This window comes from Protopterus annectens, chromosome 15.part0 (assembly GCF_019279795.1).
Source record: "Protopterus annectens isolate FY-2018-M chromosome 15.part0, PAN1.0, whole genome shotgun sequence".
NCBI lineage: Eukaryota > Metazoa > Chordata > Ceratodontiformes > Protopteridae > Protopterus > Protopterus annectens.
In genome coordinates, this window is record NC_056749.1 from 230841000 (window position 1) to 230863810 (window position 22811).

General features: G+C 37.5%; 1 protein-coding gene across 3 annotated transcripts in view; it reads right to left on the bottom strand.

Annotated features, from left to right (window-relative positions):
* DACH2 (dachshund family transcription factor 2) overlaps positions 1–22811 on the bottom strand; it is a 1303080-nt gene that overhangs the window by 148233 nt on the left and 1132036 nt on the right. For all 3 annotated transcript variants that reach the window (XM_044057751.1, XM_044057750.1, XM_044057749.1), the window contains one exon: positions 16709–16789. In XM_044057751.1, the coding sequence (XP_043913686.1) occupies positions 16709–16789 (81 nt within the window). The remainder of the gene's footprint in view (positions 1–16708; positions 16790–22811) is intronic.

Here is a 22811-nt window from a genome sequence, read left to right on the forward strand (position 1 = left end):
TCTCTACACATACACATAATTTCTGCCTGCCTGAGCTAATGCTCCTCTCCTTTTCTCTGTTAGTTGAATGAAGGTGTACAAAACTAGTGACCCTTGTAGACCTCACTATACCACCATTACTGCCCACAAATTGAAACCCAAAGGACCACATAAGTAAATCATTCAGAAACTCATTCAAACATCAGTCAACAGCAAGCATGGAAGGAAAACAAAAGCCACAACAGTTCAGAGGCCCTAGCTCTCTATTCTGTTGGCACAGGGGAACTGAGAAACTTGCGTAGCTAGAAACTTGCATCTGATATAGAGCTTTCCTTACACACTTCTTCTAACTATCCAGGGAATAATATGCTGGGCAACCTCATCACTTAACTGCCTTGCAAGTAGACAAGACTATCAGCATCTTTAGAGCCTATGATTTTGCAAGTCAATGAAATTGAGCCTGAAGCACATAAAAGTATGTACTATTCATGTGGCTTATTTGGACATTTAATTCTGTACAACAAAATATAGAATGAAAAAAAAACAGGTTGTTTGTTTTTCTTATGTTCACTTTCCCCTTTCACAGGGCAAGATCAGTACATGTAAAACATAACATACAGTGCTGTGAATTAACATACAGTGCTGTGGATGCTTGCCTTGAGAGGCAAGGTTCGTCCCAAACTAAATTTGCACCAGTGTTTTCCATTGTTAAAGGCTTCACAGCAGCTCAGTCTACCTGCTTATTCAAAATATATGTCATTGACACAAATTCCAGCGGGCTTCTTGAATGTCACCCTTAAACACATGCTTTATCTTGCAACTTCAGTCCTATTATTTTTATAATTTTAAATTCACACATGAGTGATTCCTACCTACTTCATTGAGCATTGCCAGATGTATTCACTCTGACCTTGAAAAGCAACTTACGACTTGGTTTCAAACAGAACATGCACTTTGTTCAGTAGATAATTTTTAGGATTAAAATATTAACATTCTTAACTATTAAATAGGGCTGGACAATTACATCTCCATGAATACAGTGTTCTTACTCATAGGATACTAGAAATATTACTTAGCAGCCCCATGACCTTACTTAATGATTTATTTATGACTATGTCAGCCAATTCAAATGACATTTTTCATCCTTGCTCTAGGTAAGATATGCAGGTAAGCACGTGTGTGTTACAGCACAGATATACTTAGCAAGATAAACAGTTATAGCAATAACATAAGTAGATCATCTCTACTGTAAAATAAATGTATGCAAAGGTTAAATATCACTCTATTTATAACAAAAAACAGACAGCAGTATTCTTCTCAGATTATTGGTTTACGGACAAACCTGGTACAGAGTTACACTTTTCCATGACTGCATCATGACAGCATTGCATGCTGAGTCAGTTACATAGTTAGCATTACCTTCCATTACTTACGTACATGTGGTTGCCAGTAATGTGATTTCACAATGTATCAGTGTACCCAAACCCAGAGCTGTGGGACATGCTCCTCTTAAAGAAATCCCAATCCCTTCGAGCTACACGCTCTAGGGACCTAAACCTTGTCACCACAATAAACAGAACATGCCGGAGGGTCCCAGAGACTTCCCATATTCTGGAATAAACGACCTATCTATATCAAACAAAGCTCCTCATTAGCACTCTTCAAGAAAAATCTTGATGATTGGATGGGAAATAGGAAATTCACCCCAGGGATCACCTCTGGCTCTGCTCGACAGTGGAACAGGAAAATCATTTTCTTGGTTAGCAAAAGCCAGGGTACCTTTTTGGCTGGGCTTGTATAGGCCCCAGGGCCGATAGCCTAGTACCTACCTATGAACCTATCATTGAATGTAAGGAGGCACAAAGCCTTGCTGACATTTGCTGGAAGGGCTTTACCGACATAGGGAGATGACGTGAAGATGGCCATGTCACTTTTATTAGTTTTCGCTCAAAGAATGATCATGAACCATATATGAACCAACAAAAGGGAAATGCCTAAAAGTCTCTCTAAAGTGAATTCTACTCCAATTTAAGGGCTGTCTACAAAAAAAATAAATAAACTGTTGAAGTTTCTGATTCCTTATCTTCACTGGAGAACAATGTATGAAAGAAATTCAACTGAGGTGGGTCGCAGTCTGACATCACAGGGCTGGTTTCTTACTTCATGCATGCAACTGTTATTCCTACCCAGAAGCTGTTTGATCCTTTTGATATGTTTGACCTCTTTGTTCTACATATGGAAGTCTGCTTACACTGTGATTTTCTTTTTTCGATTTGATTGACAAAAGGACTGAGCTTTCCCTAGCCTGAATGGAATGGCTGAATATCCATTCTCTATTCACATAGACTTTCAGTGTTAATAGGTTGATGAGATTTCTGCTCATTTATCTGTAGCAATTCTCCCTTGGCTTACATTTATCTGAATAGTGGTAGTGTTATGCAAAGGTTTTTTTATGGTTAGGGTTAGCACACATAACTAAGGTGTTGTAAGGGGAGGCATTGAACCTTGCTCCTAGAGGCAAGGTCCTGTACCTCACATCATCACATCTCTATATATACTGTGATTAAGATTATACAACAGTGGAAATAAACAGAAATTCCCTTGTCCTCAATGTTACCATTTCTCACTCTATCAAAGGGCACAGTTCCAGTGAAAGGAATGGTCAATATTTTTATGATGAACTGAATGGACCCTTAATCTAAGTCACAAGCTGTATGTCTGTTTGTGTATACATATATACAAATATATATATATATATATATATATATATATATATATATATATATATATATATATATATATATATATATATACTAATGTACGATATGAAATAATAAGCAGCATTTATGTGAGTGTCCCTAAACTTGTCAATGCCAACACACTGCGAAGTATTAAAGAAGAGATCATCGCACCAAATACATCTATCCCACGGTCTGAAAACTTGGGGGGTATATTAGGTTGTGTGAAGCAGATGTATCTGCCTGCATGGCTATGCTGTCATATTAAAAAAATAAATCTTCAGTCATTTGTGTATTCAGTCTTCCAGACCCAGAAGAATATATGCAGATACATTTATTTACATTCACATATATAGAAATTAATACAGCTTTTGCTAGCCAATACAGCCTGCATATGTTTTTGGAAGTTGAGATACCATACCTCAAAGAAACCACCATGCCCCCCCCACCCCATTTACAAACATACCAGGTCCTCAAAAGGAAGCTACATCTGTGTTCACCGAAAATCAATTTACAAAATACAAAGCCTCAATAGCATGGCGTAATACATAAGGAATAAATCCCTTTTCACCTCAGGGGGTCCCCAAAGATAAATGTAAAATACAAAAATCATAAAGATGATTATAAAATAAAACAGAAAATGTCAGAATTTAGACCATATTAATGAACAGAGGCTGGTGTTGCGCAGCAGTAGGATGAACAGGTTTCTTTGATGAGCACAGACAATATCAAAACCTTATTTGTGGCTTAAAAGTTAGTAAATGTGTTAAATGTTGGACACCATATATATAATCAGGAGGAGGCTATTATAGTACATTTTATGCATGTGTGTCTGCGTAGATAGATAGAGGTGTGTGTGTTTGTGTGCAATTATATATTTATTGAAAGCACCGGTTTCAAATATGGTTTCTTAAGCTTTGCAGACCTGGCAGCAAATAAGTTAAAATGTGAGCATTTTATACAATGCAGTGACCCACCGTGTCAGAGAGTTGGATTGTCTTCTAAACTGCAGGAACATCTTCTGATGCCCTTGCAACCACCTCAATGCACAGCAATCAGCAGCAGCATCAGGATTTTGTTCTGCCTCCTCTGTCATATTTTCTTGAATTATGTGCTCCTTTGCCATTCTGCAAAGCTGCCTTTAGTTACACGCTTCCTCACTCAGCACTAGCAATACTAATGTGCCTGCAGCTACACTAAGCTACGACACCCAAATGAAGAAACATTTCACACTAAAATGAAGCAGTCTGTCTGATCTTCAAATCCAAAGCACTTCATTCTGATCAAGAGGTGAACATACTCATGTTGGCTTCTTTCAGAGTCGGAAAGTCCAGCATCACTGTTACAGCTGAGCAGCATGCAGCTACGTAGGTATATTGTCTCCTTCAGTGCCCAGACTACTAATCAAACACAGGTCATCTGGGTCACTATTAGGGCTTTATCCATCTTCACAAGAGACAGTGAAGACACGTTTTGGTGCAAGAAGGGACCATCAGACACTAAAACTCATAATGCTACACATCCATAGTAGCTGAAGGACTTACCCAGCAGTATTAAGTGAGAAAAATATTTTGTAATGATTTAGTCATGTACCTAGAAAAGTCATTTTTTCTTCTATCTTCCTTTTTCCATTAATAGTAGTAGGTAGTAACATAAAAGAAAAGTTAGTATTAAAACTGTTACCATAATGAGACATTACATTTTCACTCCATATGTTACTGCATGTATGACTGAAAATCTTGCTTTACCAGTGATAATGATAAATTAAAGGTATGCAAGACATTGCTGACAGTTAAACACAGTACATTAATGTTATCGTATAAATATATAATTTTTCTTCACTGCTACTTCATTCACATATTTCTCCCATACTAACACACACACTGACTTTAGAGAATGTGTGTATATATACACAATTTTGGCTTATTTATTAATCTTTGGCTAGCTATTTGGATTTATCCTTCTAGGCTGACTTTACCAAATGCCAAAGCCAAATGGCACTTATGACTTGTTACACAGGTAGTATAAATAGTCAACTGAACTGTTTACAAAACAATAGTCTTTACTTTATTTTCTTTTAAATATATTGTCCCTTGTACTTTACATATGTGCCCTAAGCATAAAACCCCCCTTTAGTCCTTACCCATATAATTCAGGTATGGATATACTCCCTCAAGGTTCTACCTTGCTTACACTCATCAGGCATTTGAAGTGCCATAGCTGAAAATCAGGCCCGGCTTCTTCACCTGTGTATACTTGCCTGTCCTGTTTTATTTGCAGACCAGTGGATGGTGGCTATGTAGAGAACCTCAATTCCTTATTCTTGTAATCTTCCTTCCACATGTAACTCTGTATTTAAAAGTGCTTAGCCAGCTTTATTAGGGCCAGGTAAGGTTTAGTTTACAAAAAGTATTAAAGTACCATCTCTGCACTTTCTTAAATAATCACAAAGTTGGTGCAGCATGATCGGAAAAAAAAATTTTGCTAAAACAAAACTTAGAAAATGCTCCCTGAAGTGCAAGACACCAAGGTCTACTTTCATTTCAGCATTTTCATTGGCTTTGTATTAGTGTAGTACCTGGACGGATGCACAGTAGTGAGTCCCGCCTAAACCCTGCTCATCATCCAACAGTCGGTGACGTGTTAGTAGACTTAAGTAATATTCATACTGATCAGAGCATGTACATTTATTTTCTATTTGTAGTTTACCCTAGTCTTCAATGTAGTGAAATCTCGGAGTTGGTATATTAAATTAGCATGGTAACTGCAAATATATTTTCCTTCATTTTTGTAGGGGAGCAGGCCTCACTGTATACCTGTTGTGGTGGGCTGCACCCCATAAATTAAATATACCAACTCCGAGTTCTCACTACATAAAAGAAAAGGATAAAGTACGAATAGACAATGAATATTCATGCTGCAGCTACATGGCTGTCAATCATGCATGTCTCGCATAGGACGACATTCCCATTTCATCTGTCAGTTGCTAAGACCACATCCACATCCTCACAGATTGGCCTCAAGGTACTACACTAATACAAAGCCTTTTCATTTACAATGTGAACTTTTTCTCCTTGGTGATAATTTCTACACTCGGTACTTACTTACCTGATTAAATTTAGAACCCCTGAATGATAATAGATACTCCTCTCTTCTGCTTTGCGGTATACTTAAATTTCAATATCCTGAGTATTCCACACATTGTTTTACTCATTTCAACAACAAATCACTGCTGCCAGTACATTGAGTATCTTTCTACTTCTGTCTGTTGTCAAGATTTCAGGAAAGCATTACGATTCAGAATGAAGAAGTGTAACAGTGACAGATCAGAAACAAGTCCAAAGTGAAAGAGTACAAGATGCAGAAAAGACACTTGTAGATTAAGGACATTCTGGCAATCTGGGTGATACATATATATGTATACATATATCATGATTATCATTGAAAGAAGGAACTCTGCTGGAAACTGGAAGATTAGAGCTGTGGAGTGGAATATCAAAAACAAAAAACACTCACAATGGCTTATTATTCTGTATTAGCGTGTCAGGAAATGTGACATCAGTAAGAACTGAGCTCTGTTTGATAAAATAGGAAAGAACAGATATGCAGGTAACCTCAGATTCTCCTTATGAAAAATGTTCCTAGTGACATCAAATAGTCTTAGCACATACAACTGACTTCTAAAATATCCATATGGTATATTAGCAAAGTGAGTTTCTCAAAGGTTGGAAAAAGAAATAACTTATATTTGATTCAAAACAATGCAAAGGGTTTAGGAGCAGAAGAAATATGGTGACTTAACTCGCATGATAGCCTTATGCAGACCTGAGTCATACTCAAATGGATCAGGCCCCCCTAAAGTAGCCATTCCAATGGCCCATTACTAGGCTATTTCTCAACAATTACCATAAACTGTTCAAACCTGCCAGTTTGCACACTATCTTATTCTTTACTTCTGCAATGATTACAGATACTTGGATTTAATTTAAAACTTTAATTTCAAATTTTATAGTGCAAACACTAATAGCTTTTTGCTAAACAAAACAATAAAGTCTCACAAATAAAACAGACTTAGCATGGCCAACAGTAAACTTCTCTGCCCTTGAAATTCACAGTCATTGAAACTGTATTGAAACCCACATTCATAAAAAATGCATCTTGCCAGTGATGGATTAAGTTTACCTTTAAGCTGTTTTCAAACCACAAGTCCCTTGCACACATTTTTAGGACCATGCATACATGTGTGTGTACTTTGATTCACTTTGTTCATTGCATTAAATTATATTCTTTGTATAATACAACACCACTTGTTACAGTGTGTTTTAAATTGGTAGTTTTACTCACTTTTTCCAGTAAGCAATAACACAAAGCAAATGAAACAATAACGACAAAACTACCCATTTCATAATATTTGCAATATAAAAGGCAATTCAAAGTTCTGTCATAACTATCTACCAATATCAGATAATATCCACAATCTCTGCAGAACTAAAAGTCAATTGAATAGTTCCACATTAAAGAGATCTGTAATTAATAAAGAGGTTACTGCTGGCACGCAACTTTGTATTTAAGTGTTTCATTTACTAATTCAGTGCCTGCTGTGCTTAAAGAATAAATTGTCTATGTTACATTAAAAAAAAGCATGCTGGTTAATGGACAACAGGTTCATAGTTATGGGGCATCTCTTCCAATGGAAGGCACACTCAGAAGTGCAGCTCCCCCATTCTTCTTTATGCTGCATAATAATAACAGCAATCAATCTACTGTCGTGGGACGAGAACCCTCAACCTTCAGCATCAAAAGCTCCAACCCCTGCACTACCTGAGTAATGGGTGCTAACCCTAGCTGTAGTGCTGCCCCTTTCATAAGCCCTAACTGTTACACTTTATCTTCATAAAAACCTTCCCATAACACTGCCACTAGACAAGATGCACTTGGATATCCAAATATTCATAAACACACACAAACAACACTACATCTATTTCCTAACCTAACCCTGACCATAATCCTAAAATACCCAAACTCACACATGAACATACACTATCCTTTACTCATCCCTGACCCTAGCCCAAACTTACATACACATGCACAAACTCTCTCACCCCTCCAGCCCCACTTACCTGTCTCAACATTACACACCACCAACATTTCCACCTCTTGGCTATCATAACCTCTGACATTAAACCACACCCCACACTTTTGTTGAAGAAATGACATTCGACAAAAGCAGTAAAACCACAGATATGCACACACTCATACCAAAAGGATGGTGCGTCTTTCGGCTTTTCCCAGTTAGGGGTCGCCACAGTGGAACTCCGGTCTGCTAATGATTGGCAGTAGATTATTACGTGCCGAGTTGCTGGCCCTGACGCACAACCTTCAACGAAGGTACACCCATTCACACATGTCTCCACACAGAAGACTCTCTAGCTGAGAATCGAACAGGACAATGTCTTATTGTGAGGTGACCATGCTACCGCAGCACCACCACCACAGTCACTCATACCAAAAGAATAATCATGGCAAATTTTCTAAGATAATAAACTAACATTTGCAGAGCATATAAAAAAAGTTATTTTAGATGTGACAGAAGGAGTGAAATGCCAGCTTTATAGGACAATTTCTTTACTGAGGCATTATATCCCCATTATAGAAATCTTTATTTCTAAATGTAAAATGTTGTTTATTTGTGGTTTCTTGCAGATGCATTTGTTTGATTTTGCTGCTACTTAATATTTTCTACTTCTGGTTTTAATTATATAATGCTAGTGAAACAATAATTTAAATATGTTTAAATAAAGTAAGTTAGTGGGACAAATACAATTACATTTTAGGAATTCCTGTGTTTGTGTCCTTTCCCATCTATTTAAAGACAAACATTCAATTCCAGGTCCTCTGTTAAGGTTGTAAATCAAGACTGTAGCACCCTTGATCCTAAAATAATAATCTGGTCAAACTCCTCTTCCTGGCATGAGGCATGCTAGCACAGCCTTCTGCTGCCCGCACTCTGTATTGCCTTTGCTTTTTTGCTCTCCTCATCTACCACAAGCTACCTACATGTCATATCTGTCTGGGCAGGGGGCTCCCTTTAAAGAGGAAGTTTACTTTATGTGGGTTTCTCTTAAGTGGACTGTCAGGTGTGTGAACAACCTGCAGACAGCACTCATTCTGGTAGCCATGTGGGGTATTTTGGTCTATTCTATTCCCCACACCTACATCTAAACTGCACTCTGAGTGCCACACTTTTCTTAGTGGCCCAATGGCTCAGATGGGATTCATCTGCGACTGGTGAGGGGAAGAATTTTTGTTGAACCCTCATCCAACCTTTTGACAGCTGACCTGAGTCTCTGTGAGGGTCTACAGTACCCTCATTCCTGATACATGACACTCTTGCATACTATTACACATACATATTACAACGAATGGCTAGGTAGACATAACAAGTGATCCTGTTTCAAAGTGCTTAGAGCCAAGAGCTACTCCTTCTAAAGGTGCCTGCATTGCAGCAGACTGGACCGCTTGTTTTCCATAGAATGGATGAGCTGACATTGGCAACTCACTCCCACCCCCTTCCAGTGGCTTCTCCTGCACGTGGATTGCAACATAATCCAGGATGAAGTAGGTCATAGTCTTGGACTCTTCCTCTGTACCACAGAGCTGCTGCCTGAATGTGGATCAGTACCAGACATACTACGTTCCTAGAACTTAACCCTCAGCCATTAGGTTAAAAATGAACTGAATTACTGCAACATGAAGCCTTAACTCTTATAACCAGCTCCATAAAAATGACTCTGCATTTATTCAACTAATTTATTACTAATGTTAAAGAAGCTGTTTAAACATCTAAAGTTCCAGGAAATATACATGACTTGTCTCTGACTTCCCTTTTCCCCATCATGCATCAACCTCAGAGTTGATTATGACAGAGCGAGAGAGAGAGAGAGAGAAATACAGACAGGACATAGGGGGAATCACCCAATAATGTGGATGTGGTGGCAAATACCCTCATGTACAACATTCAGTCTGCAGTTGTAGGCTGCTTTGGTTATGTGCCACCCAAAAAATGATCTGCATCAAAATGGCACTTGTCTCTCAACTTTCGGTCTTCTGACCCCAATAATGTTTACTTGGTTAGCTTCCAGTTACCAGTTTTTACTTAAATGACACCTTTTTCAGAACTCAGATTGCCTCTCATGAAAAAGAAGTTAGCAATGTTCATCTGTTAACTGAATGATTACACACAATAGTTGTGATGTCATTCTTGCATGTTTCCCATCGGAAACTATCTTGTTTATCCCGAGTGCAGAATCTTCAGTCCCTTTAGGGTCACCCTCACAAATATACATAAAACCCCATCAAAAGTATGGACAACATCTTTTGGATTCCATTTTTATCTCATTTACATGAAGTCATTAAGAAAAATACAACATACCTACCTTTTTCCTGGGAGTTCCCTCATATCCAGAGAAATTCAGATCACCATATTATACTTTGCTGAAAGAAATTTGTCAACAATTCATAACTTATTCAGAACATATAGCATCCCCCAAGTGATGATGTCAGTATAGGATATTGCCGCCAAACCATATAGGGTAGATCTGTTAAGCTTCCAGGTTTACTACTGTTAAAGCCTGCTACCCTATGTCTCCTGTTTGCACTTCCACTGTTCTAGTAAATTAGACAATATCCCAAGTAAGATGATAGACTGGAATACACCAGAAAATATTCAAATTCACCAGTGCACATCTGCTGTTATCTTCCAGTGTCAGAATGCCCTGTTAAGAACTACTAATGCATTTTTTTATCATAAGCGACTGTCTGGTCTTTACAGATCTTTTAAAAATGTACACCTTTAGTTTGTAGAAAACTTGCAGACAAGCAAATGTGTTTCCTGCCCTATATATTGGTTATGACATTTAGGATTTTGTCCTACAGTAATAGTTCAAAGCTGGCATTCGTTTAATTAGTAATGCCAAGATTTCATCCAAAATAAGCCTCCTGCAGTGAGCTGTTAATGCCTTATCCACTTTTCCACCTACCCCTTTGCTCCTGATTTTGTACCAACCAGTACTAAGACATTTGTTACAATTAATGCACATAAGTGGGGTCTGCAAAATCAGCTTAGCACTACTACAGTCTTTCTGTAAATAAATAGCACTCTGTAGGTTTGATGACAATCGATCTGCATAATTGCTTGGTACCTCTTTTTAAAACTAACAGTTTCATTTTTTTTTGGATATGTAATTTGTTAGCTTCATGTTTTTTTTTAACCTTGTCCTCTTTCAGACTCTCTAAAAAAACTGCAGTTCATTAGCTTCAAGATGATATATGTTTAGCTGCAATAAATGAGACAGATGGGATTTTTTTGATTAATATATACAATGGTTTTAAGCTGATCTGTGCTTGCACTATCAAATTGGAAGGTCCCTAAGGGTGAATGAACGAACTTTCTGTAACAAAATCTACAACATATACTCATTCCTTGCCAAGCTACCATAGCTGCTTGTTGATACTGTAAACCTATATAAATCTGGTTTGCTATTACAAATTCAAATGATCCTATTACTAGATAACGCAGAAGAAATTAAAATGTGTTAACTCACAGCAAGCATTCTCTATTAAAATGTGCCATTTTTTAAAAGGTACTTCACAGTGAGAGGGTGTTTAGGGAAAATGTCATAGTATTAATATGTAGTGTAAGAAATACCTTCATATATCACCTATAATGATTCTGTTTCTACTGCATTTTCTTACCAGCAGAATATTTGCTAAGTTTACTGCATTATGAGTAAACAGCACATATAGCTTACCCTATATGTCCCCAAAAATCAGTTAATCAGGTTTTAATATGCCTGATCACTACCAGTTGGATTTTCTTTCATTGAGAGGTCTTTTCATTGATAACCAATCAAATCAGGACAGCAGGTTGTTTGAGACCACTGTGTATTGTTTTGGGATGTTTATCCTTTCCACATTGTTACACATTGGTAACATTGGTAACATTATTATACAGAAGTTAAGGGATGTTATTGACTTGCCCTCCACATGGGGGAGTGTGCCTCCTATATAAAAAAAAAAAATCTTTGATCTGTGCAGGCAGCTGTTAGATAACTTACATTCTCAATCCGATGTGATTGAGATTTTTTTAAGTGATAGTGTTTGTCATTCACATTAAAAGCAGAGATACAGCTTTTTGTGTAACTGCATTATGATTTGCAGTTACACATTAAGGTGAACAATTCTCTTCTCTCTATTTACAAAGGAACTATGATTACAACTAGTAATGTGGAAGGTTTCAGAATGCATAATTTCCCTGAACATCAAATTCGGTCTGATACATCTAGCTTTTTGTTCCTGTCTTATATATATTTCTTTTTATTTCATCCATAGTGGTCATAGTCCCTTTCACAAATACAGTGTAACTGCATTGCCAGTATGTACAGTAGGCTGCCTCACTTATCTGCCTGTATTGGATTGAACTAAACATTAAAAACCTATATGGTGAAATTGTCCCATCTGCAAAAGAATTCTTAATTTCTTATGCACACTTCTAATCCAATAAAGGTCATCAAACAGATGCATAAACAGACTAGCATTAAACCATGTTCCTGTCCTCTGTTTATAGCTATACATACTGCTTTTTAACCAGTATCCATTCGTCAAGAAGTTAATTGTGTCGTTTTCTCCCTATTTGTATGTTCATGTAACCCTACTGCCATGCACAATTACTCAATTCTACACGTGAAAAAGGAACTCGTTATGTTTACAATATTCTAATATCGTTGAGTACTTTGACATTTTTTTGTAGTCTCTTTGTAGTAATCATATTATTACAAAAGTCCAGACTTGCATAAACCTTTCCTTCAAACTGGGTGATATTTGAAACAGTGATAATATCAGTGTATCTTTCCCAAACTACCATTAATTAAAGAAATAAACAGCTGAATAAAGACACACACCATGCACGTAATACCTTGGAAGAAAAGGTTGTGAATGATAGTGTGAATATGTTGTTAATCGGGGGGAAGTGGGGTAAGAAATGATGGACATATCTGAAACAGCTTTGCAATATGTCATTATTAAATTAACTTTGTATGCTGTTCAGCTGTCTTCCGGTTTTATCCTGTAAACTGTATTGGTGGTTTACTAAGTTGTCATTCATTCTTTCATTCTCAAATTACTTTATCTTCCACAGTGTTCAGGGTCATGAGGGAGAAGGAGCTTATCCTGTCAAGCAAAGGGTGCAAGGAGAAAACCTAGGCCGAAGAGAACACCAGCCCATTGTAGAATGTACACATCCATACTTATTCACTCACCACATACACACCCATGAGCAATTTAGAAAATCTAGTTTGCCTAGGAGAATGTCTTTGAGATGTGGGAGAAAACTGAAACATCCAGCAAAGACAGGACACACACAGCTCACACAAAATTCACCCAATCTGAGCATTGTACTGGAGACTCAAGCAATGAGACACAGCAAATTTGACCTCTACATCATGGTGCCATATTAATCTAATATTACAGTGTAAATACATTCATATTAGAAAATTGTGGCCCTTTTGTTTGACTTACAAATTCTACAATAAAACTAAAGATGATTCACCACTCAAACAGATAAAAAGTAGACATTTTATAGTGAGGTTTGTATGCAAGCTCCATACTATAACAAGCCTGCTACACTTGGGTATATGCATATGAAGCTTGTTTTAGCAAAGATGTTGCTGTTGCACAGACAGCAGCATCATATACCTGAACCAGAAACCTACGGATAGTTCTGGGAGCTGTAATACACTTTGTGCTGCCACATAAACAATAAAAGCGTATCAAAGCAAGGTGTTTAACACTTTTTAAAGTTATTACTTGATTTCTGGTGTCATTTGTGTAGCAGTATGGTGTCTTTGACAGCTTTTAAAGCAGTTTGACACATTGTGATTGTAAACTTTATTGATAACTTGTAGTTTATCAGCAGTAGGTAAAACTGCTCATATGTTGTAAATAACTATGACTTGGTTGTTGTTAATAACCACTTGCTGATGTGTTCTCAAAATGGATGAAAGAAATCCACTTCTTGAACTTTTTTCCAAAGAGGTGACTTTTTTGGACTCATTAACAACTTGGTTATGATTGGTGGCTTATCATAATCTTCTATATTATCAGAAACTGGGACTACATGAAAATCTATTAGCCAGAGTAAACACAATATACTCATCCGTCACATTAGCAAAAGTAGTCGGGGAAAGGAAACAGTACAGAACTAGGACTAAGAAGTTAATGCTCAATGAAATATTATAAAAGGAAATGCGGTCGGGAAAAGGAAACAGAAGAGAACTAGGACTAAGAAGTTAATGCTCAATGAAATATTATAAAAGGAAATGTGGTTGGTGAAAAGAAACTTTGGATAAATGGGAGTGGATTGTTAGAGCTTAATAAACTACAGATTGACCACTTGTAGGGAAACCCATCTGGACTATAAAGCTAACAATCCTTTATCTAAATTACTGTCTTAGATTCTCTAAAGAGGATTTATAAACTCTTGACATTCAAAAGCTGTTCTATTCATTGATTAATGTACTTGCTAATATGTTTGCATTCATTGCAGATTTTATGTCTCTGATAAATTTAGAAATCTCTTCATAAAATGGCTGTTGATTTTGATGCAATACAATCCTTTTACATTTTTACTTTTAATTATCCTTTGTTGACTTGGTTAGTGGCTCCTCTCTTTATGACATCAGTTGCTACAGTTTATTTTACACCACACCTGGAGCACTACAGTGCTCAGGTTTGTCTGTAAATGCAATACCTGCTTTTAAAAGCAGGTATGGACTCGAGTGATCAAGTTAGGATGGCTGAGGTCAAGACCCTTAACACTTTGTGTTTGAGGAAGATGGCCTTTCACCCTGCCCCTAGCTATGCTACTGCTATCTGTACTTCTAAGGGAAATTTGGCCAGGGCATCAGAGTAACTTTCCCTACTCTCTTTGATAGGTGAGATAAGATCTTTTACATCCACCTGAGCTACCACCAACTCAATCAGATGGCACACTCAGGAGTGCAGCAACACCCCACCCACCCTCCAATGCTGCACTGTATTGTCAGCAATCTAGGCACCTGCAGTGGAAATACAGCCAACAGCATTCTGGCCTTCCAACACCAAAGGTGAGTGTGGCACCAAAAGCGTCATTCGCTGAAACTACATTATCTGGATGGGAAAAGCTATGTTTTGTTAAAATGCTAGCACTGATTTACAATGTCCATATGAGCATGTGCCTTTATAGTCTTCCATTATAACTTGCTGTAAACACTAAGTACTTATTCCAGGCAGATTCCCTGATGTGAGGGGTTGAGTGTAAGTAATCTTTAACGCCTTTCTCTAAATATACATGTTAAAATACACCAGCAGAATACTGTCTAACAAATCTAGATCCCTTTTGTTATATCCAGTAGTCCTTTTATTAATAATTTCCTGTCAGACTGCGTATGTGGCATTTCTTTTGGGCAAGTTCCTTATCATCATCCTGTTATGATATTTACTTACCAAGTTCGGATTACTTTCAGTAGGCCTCCAGTTTTACCACTGATCTTACTGTTTTTAACAGTCACCAAAATGTATTCAATATGACACATGCAATAATACAATGTATTCTATAAAACTGACATAGAAAGAGGTATTTATAATGTTTTTGCCCCTTGACACCAAAGTCTGGATGGCTTCTTAGACTAAAGGAAATTTATCCAAAGAGTTTGACCCACTAACATTATACAAAGGATTTCCTAGGACCTGGTGTCATCTGAGACAATACCTGGAACTTGGCTCATCATTGTGGAAAACACTAGCACACCTTATTAGTTCTAGGTTTCCCAATCAAGGACTGCTACAATCTTCTGTATGGGAGGTTGAGTAATCAGAGAAGAAAAAATATCATATGCACATTTACAGCCTGTGATAGTACAAGTGTGAGTCATTCCAGTATTTATGAAGCCTTACATTAAAGCAAGCTTAGTAAAACAAACTTTATACACAGGTCTCTTTATATCACACTTAGCATAATTAAACAGAGGTAATGTGCAGATAAAACAATCCATAGGATCTGTAACATGGCGTATGAAAACAGTGAAATGCAAAGTTTCTTTTCTCAAATATTTTTGTACCATTTTTCATGAACAAGGCAACATCGAAATGTACCTCTTTCGTTAATTAATCTTGGTATGATATTGCAGGTCCAAACATGTCAACTCACAGCCTGTGGTAGTTAGCAAATGTCACTGTTTAACCAAAGGAATATTTTTTTGAACGCTTAATAAAAATGGACTGTACTTTTGATAGGTGGGTACTGCTTATTAAAAAAAACGATACTTGTGTACATAGATTATATCTGAGCTACAAATCTACACATTGGCCCCTCAGCATGAAGATGTGGCTGTTTAAGTATTTATTATATTTATTTTCATTTGATAACCAGGTAGGGTCTGATTGGGCCAGAAGCCCATTTTCAGTGGAGACCCGGGGAGAAAAGCCGCAAGGAAGATTACATTGTTTTTTACATTTGATATATGAATATTACTGCGATTAGAGTACATAAAACAAATGGACGTAGATGTACAGTTGCAAAGATCCTAACATAGTATCTAAAAGCAATTAACAATGATAGCAATATACAAAAATATATGCACACCAAATATATACAAGAATACAAAAACAATATTTAAACAGTTGTACAATATTAAAAACAGAATAAAAGTTTTTTTTTTTTTTTTAGGCTAGCAAAACAGTAGTTAGTGCAATAAGTTATTGTGGTACTGACTGAATCAATGTTCCAAAGCACCATTCAAATATTTTAAAACAATCAAAACAGAAGCATTACTCAACTAATACAATGCACTATTTACAATGTATAGGTGAAGGAAAAATACCTCTAATATCATCACTAGCTGGTCAGCTATAAACACATTGATTTGTTTTTATTTACTGACAGTAATAAAACCTACCTTTATCTTTCTGAATCTTCTTTATGTTGGCCACATTGTCTGGGTCAGGCAGTTCACTGTCTCTTGCATTTGTTAGCATACCTAAAATGAACACAAATAATCATTACATATGCATCACAAGGAAAAGATAGTAGCTGGGAACTTAACTACTCTTCTCTGTTTACACCAATAATCTAGCCTCTGCCACCAAACATGGCGCACACATACAATACGCAGATGACTCAACCATCATCTGCTCAGCCCAGTCCCTACCCAAACTGCAATAAGTCACACAGGAAGCCTTTTCCTCTGTTGAAACTTGGTTATCCGAGGAAGCCTTTTCCTCTGTTGAAACTTGGTTATCCGATGCCCAGTTAATACTCAACCCAAACAAAACTAAACTACTTATCTTCCAACCCACCAAACATACTCAAAACAACTCTCACTTTAACATCACAGCAAAAGACAACACCACTATATACCAAACTGAACACACCAAATTGCTAGGAGCGGAAACAAACAAACTAAAATTTGACATTCACATATCCATGACCATAAAAAAAGTCCACAAAAAACTAGGAGCGTTATACAGAAATAAGCAACGTCTCACCAAAGCAGCAAAGATTTCAGTAGCAAATTCCCACCTTATCTCCACCCTACTTTATGCCTCTCCAATTTATACCAACCTAAGGCAATGCGATTTAAACAAACTAGAGACCTGCTACAACAAAATCGCCAAATTTGCCACAGGGGCATCCTACCATAGTCACCACTGTCTCTCACTTACTGAACTGGGCTGGCTTGAACTCCCTCACCTCCTTCAGTGGTATCAACTCTCACTCGCCCACAAACTAGTAAACCACCCACTAAATGTCCCTTCCCTCCAGAATCTACACCAACCCTATCGCACCACCAGACAACTAAGATCCAGCAACAAAAATCCCTTGCAGATCACAAAAGCCAATAATTCTGCTGGTGAAGCACTATTCTCTTGCACCATAGCCAAATTATGGAACTCACTTCCACCCACAATTACCAATGTACCATCATGCACCCACTTCAAAACTTTACTAAAAGTGCACCTAAAAACATGCTGGCTATGCCCTTGCAACTCCCACTCTAATATCACCCACCCCATCCAAACACTACCTTTCTTTCCACTCCACTAACAACCTTGATTATAGCAAGCTCAGATGCTCATAAGCCTAGTACTTATTATACAGCAGGAACTTCTTACTGTAACATTTGTTAATGTCTGTTATGTACTTCACAGATAAAGATTCTAGTTGTCTACTGATGTACTATGTTCTTCATCTGTAAATATGTTGTAAGTAATTGCTATGTTAAATTGTTAATCGCTATGTAATCCAATGTAACTACTGTCTGTTTATTTTAACTGTTGAGCTTTTCTCCCCGGGCCTCCACTGAAAATGGACCTACGTCCAGTCCGACACTCCCGGTCAACAAATGTAAATAAATAAAATAAAATAATAATGCATCTGCTTATATTCATGAGCATGTTAATGTATTACAAATAATACTAATGGGGAGATGCTTTGGACTAGTATCTACATACATTTACATGTTGTACCTTATGAATCCATATGGGGAAAAGATTTGCCTCCGTTGAACACTGGCTCTCTAGTAAAGAAAGAAATTAAGCACTGTAATGCCATCAAAATGTATTTAGTTACTTGTTCCTTCCAGTCAAGTCTACTTTCAGTGAAAGCAGACAACCAAGATGCTCATTTCTCTAAAGAAGAAAATGCAATGCCTCAAGATTTTGCCTGTATTTTCTTTATTATCCAAGAGCTGATTTTTAAATTGTGGGTGGGCTTTAAACATGATGCCTTGATATTTTAATTGTAATTGTAGCGAGGTAGATGGCCATTCGAAACTAGCATCATTCCACTTTAGTAGATTGCTTCCTTAACCCCATATTGCCCTTGCTCTCCTGGCCACATTTGATTGTCAGAGACCCCAGCTACATCTGCAAAGTCCAAACCACAAAAACACAAAAAAAAAGTGAGCATAATACTTTTAACCTGCAAGCTTTCATGTGATAATTAATATTTTCTCATGCTGCCTGGGAAATGTCTACATTTCAATAAACTCTTGACCCCATTTCTACCTTTCTTTATCTTTTCATATTTGCTTACAACCTGGTCTTGATGTATGTAGTTCAAATGCTGCAAATAAGTAAAATGTGCCCCACCCCGTACCTCCTCTGATTCTATTCCACTTAAGACAAATGGACTTGATATAAAGTCCAAAGGAAAAAAAGTGGATATCTTACAGCAAAGGTTCCGCCAAACAAATCCCAAGAGCAGCAAACAGCAAAAAGAAAGTTGGAACCACCAGGCTGCGTAACAATCTAATATTTATTTAAAATGAATAAAACAAGTAAAATGCTCTATTTGATAAAAAGAACTATATGACAGAGAGTTGGACTGTCCCTTCCTACCTACCTGGATACACCCAAATGGGTATATCCCTGTAAGTACCTCAACAGACTTTAAAAGCATGGTACTCAACACCCTATTTCTTAATTTAACTGCACCTTCAAAACATTGGAGGTGCACTTAATATTAGTGCATTGCTAATTTTAGGCAGCTGCACAAAGGTAATGCATGAAAATTAGCAAAGATGCAGGTAAGAGTCCATTACAGAGTCTTCTTAGTGCATTTCAAGGTGGACCCTTTACCTCTGTTTTTAGGTGCCCATCACTCTTTACTCATTTCTGTCTCTACTGTTTGAACAAAGTAGGGCTTTGTACATGGTGTACATCAGGATTTGCAACCATTATGAAAATGGCAGCATGGCTGATGTCTGTCTGCTTCTGTCTTAGCATCCATAAGTGTACTTGCCTAGACTGCACTGTGTACTTGGAGGGCATCCTAATATTTTTATGTACCGGTGACCACAGAGAGCATTCATCACAGTCAGTACATATTCTCGAGTGAAATATACAATGTTACACAACTCTCCCTTTAAGGGGATACCACATAACACTGATTCTCTCTATTATCATGTTTACATATAAGGGAGTGCAAGTCAACCATGGAGAAATGATTAAGACTGCAAATAAATACAAATTTTTATTTATGTCCTATTTTTATCACTAAATACTCAATCATTTTTTTTCTCTCTGTTTATAATGCATACTTTTCCCCATTTACCTCCTGTGCTTCTTGTGAAAACAAGAAAACTAAATGCAATGCTGAAACATTAACATATCTCAGGAAAAAACAGATTATTCAGCTTTTACGATGTATGATCTAGTTTATGTAATCGCTCATTAAATTACTTGCTGAAAAGCTTAGTATAACTCTGTATTATTGTGGATGCATTACATTGCAACATATCACAGCGCTATATATTATTTATCTCCAGTGTTTGCATTATATCACATTATATTGTAATAACATATGATCTTTATATTTAATATAATGAAATATTACTTTGCAAAATATGACAGCAGGGAGACTCGAGCTAAATAGTCTGCCTGCTTGCGCGCATCTGATATGTAGCTGCCTGCTCCTCCAGCCTGGAGTTGCCTGAACCCCACCAGCTGTACCATCCCTATTGAAGGGCCCTGATGAGTCACATCTCACCACTGATAACATTTTTACAAGGTTTCGCAACTCTCTGAGGATAAACTTTCTCAGATCCAGTTTAAGCTGAATACCTCCTCTCTTCCCTACCCTCGTGCCTCAGTTCTGCTCTTTCAGTTATATGAGCATTTACTGAGCTTACTGGACACCCTACGACATGGTAATGATACAAAAGCTTTACTGAACCGGGGACAGGCTGCATCTGCTGCCATTCCCTCACCCATCTACGCTGTCAATCTGTCAAATTTGGCAGCAAAATCATGCCAACTCGGGCCTAGATATCAAGGCCCTGCTACTGACTCCAGGCTTCAAGGCCAGTAGTTGCTTAAACTGGTCCTGCCAGCTCCCTTGATCAGATGGTCAATCATCTGGTATTTCCTCACATGCCATAAGCCTAGTCACAGTTTCTGTGAGTGATCCTTGAAGTGAACTTGCTAAATTAGTGTGTACCCTGACTGAGCGGATCCTGCGCTTTGTTCTTCTATAAGTTCCTGTAAGCTGTCCAGTTCCTTTTCTTGCTTATTTGCCCATTTTCCATTCTCGTTGTCCTCCCCCTGCCTTCTTCTTTATTGCCATGCACTTTATTTTTTATTTTATTTAAAAATACTGAGGCGAAGAACTCACCGAATAATTCAGCAATAAGTTATTTTGATCCTAACATTTCACCTTCAGTCACAAACTTAGTTCAGTGCAGCCCTTCTCCCTCTGAAATGTTCATGAAAAAGTTATTTTTCTCTTTCTTTGCCCTCTGAGTAATTTTCTCTCCAGTCAAGTCTTGCCTTCCTTGCCTGCTTAGTTGTGTATCTCATCGTCTTAATATAGGCTTTCTTCTCATCCTCTCCTTTGGCTTTGTTCCACTATTTTAATGTCTCTTCCTTGTTCCTAAGTACTATCACTACCTTCCTGCTCAGGGCTATTGGTTTCCATCTGAGATTTACTTTCTTCCTTTTAGACAAAGACTCAGGCATACATTTCATAATGCTCTCACTGAAGCTTATATGTAGGTTCTTTGCCCCTGCCCACTTCTCCCCATTTTGGCAGTTCCCCTTACTACCGCCACTACAAACTTTTAGCAGGTGAGCCTCTGTAATCCCATGCCATACTGATATCAATGCCCTTTGGGATGGAACTGCCCAACACAGCAGAACCATAACATGGTTAATGGAGATCTCATGTTCAAATTCTAAACCTTTCCCTGTCTGATAAAGACAGTAGCTGTCTATCACCTTTCTGTAATGGATGTATGAACTAACCTATAAGTAGCCATCATCTTATTCTATTTTTGTGTACCACGTCCTTAAATCCTGAACCGTCTCAATTAATAATTGTACAGAATCTTGTTTCAGCTGCATAAGAGTACACTAAACTTCTCATGACTATTATATTCTTACTGTCTCTCTGGCTTTCTCTCTGTCTGTCTTCCAAGTAAAAGAGTTCAGTTTCAACAGATTTTATTTTGAAATCTTCTTTGGTTTGTTTTAATTTTGAGCCATCAATAATGTAGTTAAAATAGGTAATTTCCTTTTCATCCTCACACCCATTAAACACTGAGCTAGTGTAATACTTATTCCTTGCAGAAGATTATTTCTGAATTCCTAAAATTGTTAAATGATAGCCCTCAAAACTTTTGCTACTGCTCTTTCTCACAAGGTTTTCACTGTCTGCACAAGTCTCTCCAGTTGATTAGAATGTGGGCAGTGTGAATGATACTTTCTATGCCTGAATTCCCAATTAGGCACAAATTCTCTGAATTCCTACCTTTTGCATTGAAGAAAATTGTCATACATGGGAAGCACTTTACTATCTCAAAATACTGAAATCTTGAATTTCAGTATCTTGAGACAAAAGTGCCGAAAGTGCAGTTGAAGTCTTGAATACACAGTTGTGGTGGCACGGTATGTGGGATTTGCTGTGTTTGTAAGGTGCGGTGTGCTGTGGGATATGGTTTGCCTGCCGTTGTGTGGATATTCAGGTAAGTGCTGTTTTTTAAGGGTTTTGGGTAGGGATTTGAGTGTGAGTATGTTGGGAAGTTTTAGGTGTAGGTTACAGTGTGAGTGTGTAAGTATTGGGAGTGGTGGTGGTGTTTCTACATATGTGGTGTGTGTTTATGCAAGGGGACTATAGAATATGCAGTGGTGGGTTTAGTATTTTTGTCTTTTTAGTGCAACCTCAGTTAGTATATATAAGTAATGGGGTTGTGGGGGAGTGCAGCCCCCCCCCACATGAGGAGGTGCATGGGGGCTTGCCCCCCTGCTTATATGTAGGGTAGGTGTGTGTATTTGTGTTGCTGTGTTAGTGTGTATTTTGTTGGTTTGTTGTAGTGTGGGGAGGAAGTTGTATGTATGTTTGTTTGTGTGGTGGAGGGTGTTATTTAAAAGTCGCAATTTTGAATTTCGCTCTTTTGGGGTTTCACTATTGTAAATGTTCTACTTTATAGTCTTGAGATACTGAAATTCAAGATTTCAATATTTCAGGATTAATGATAGTGAATCCCATACATGACAACAACA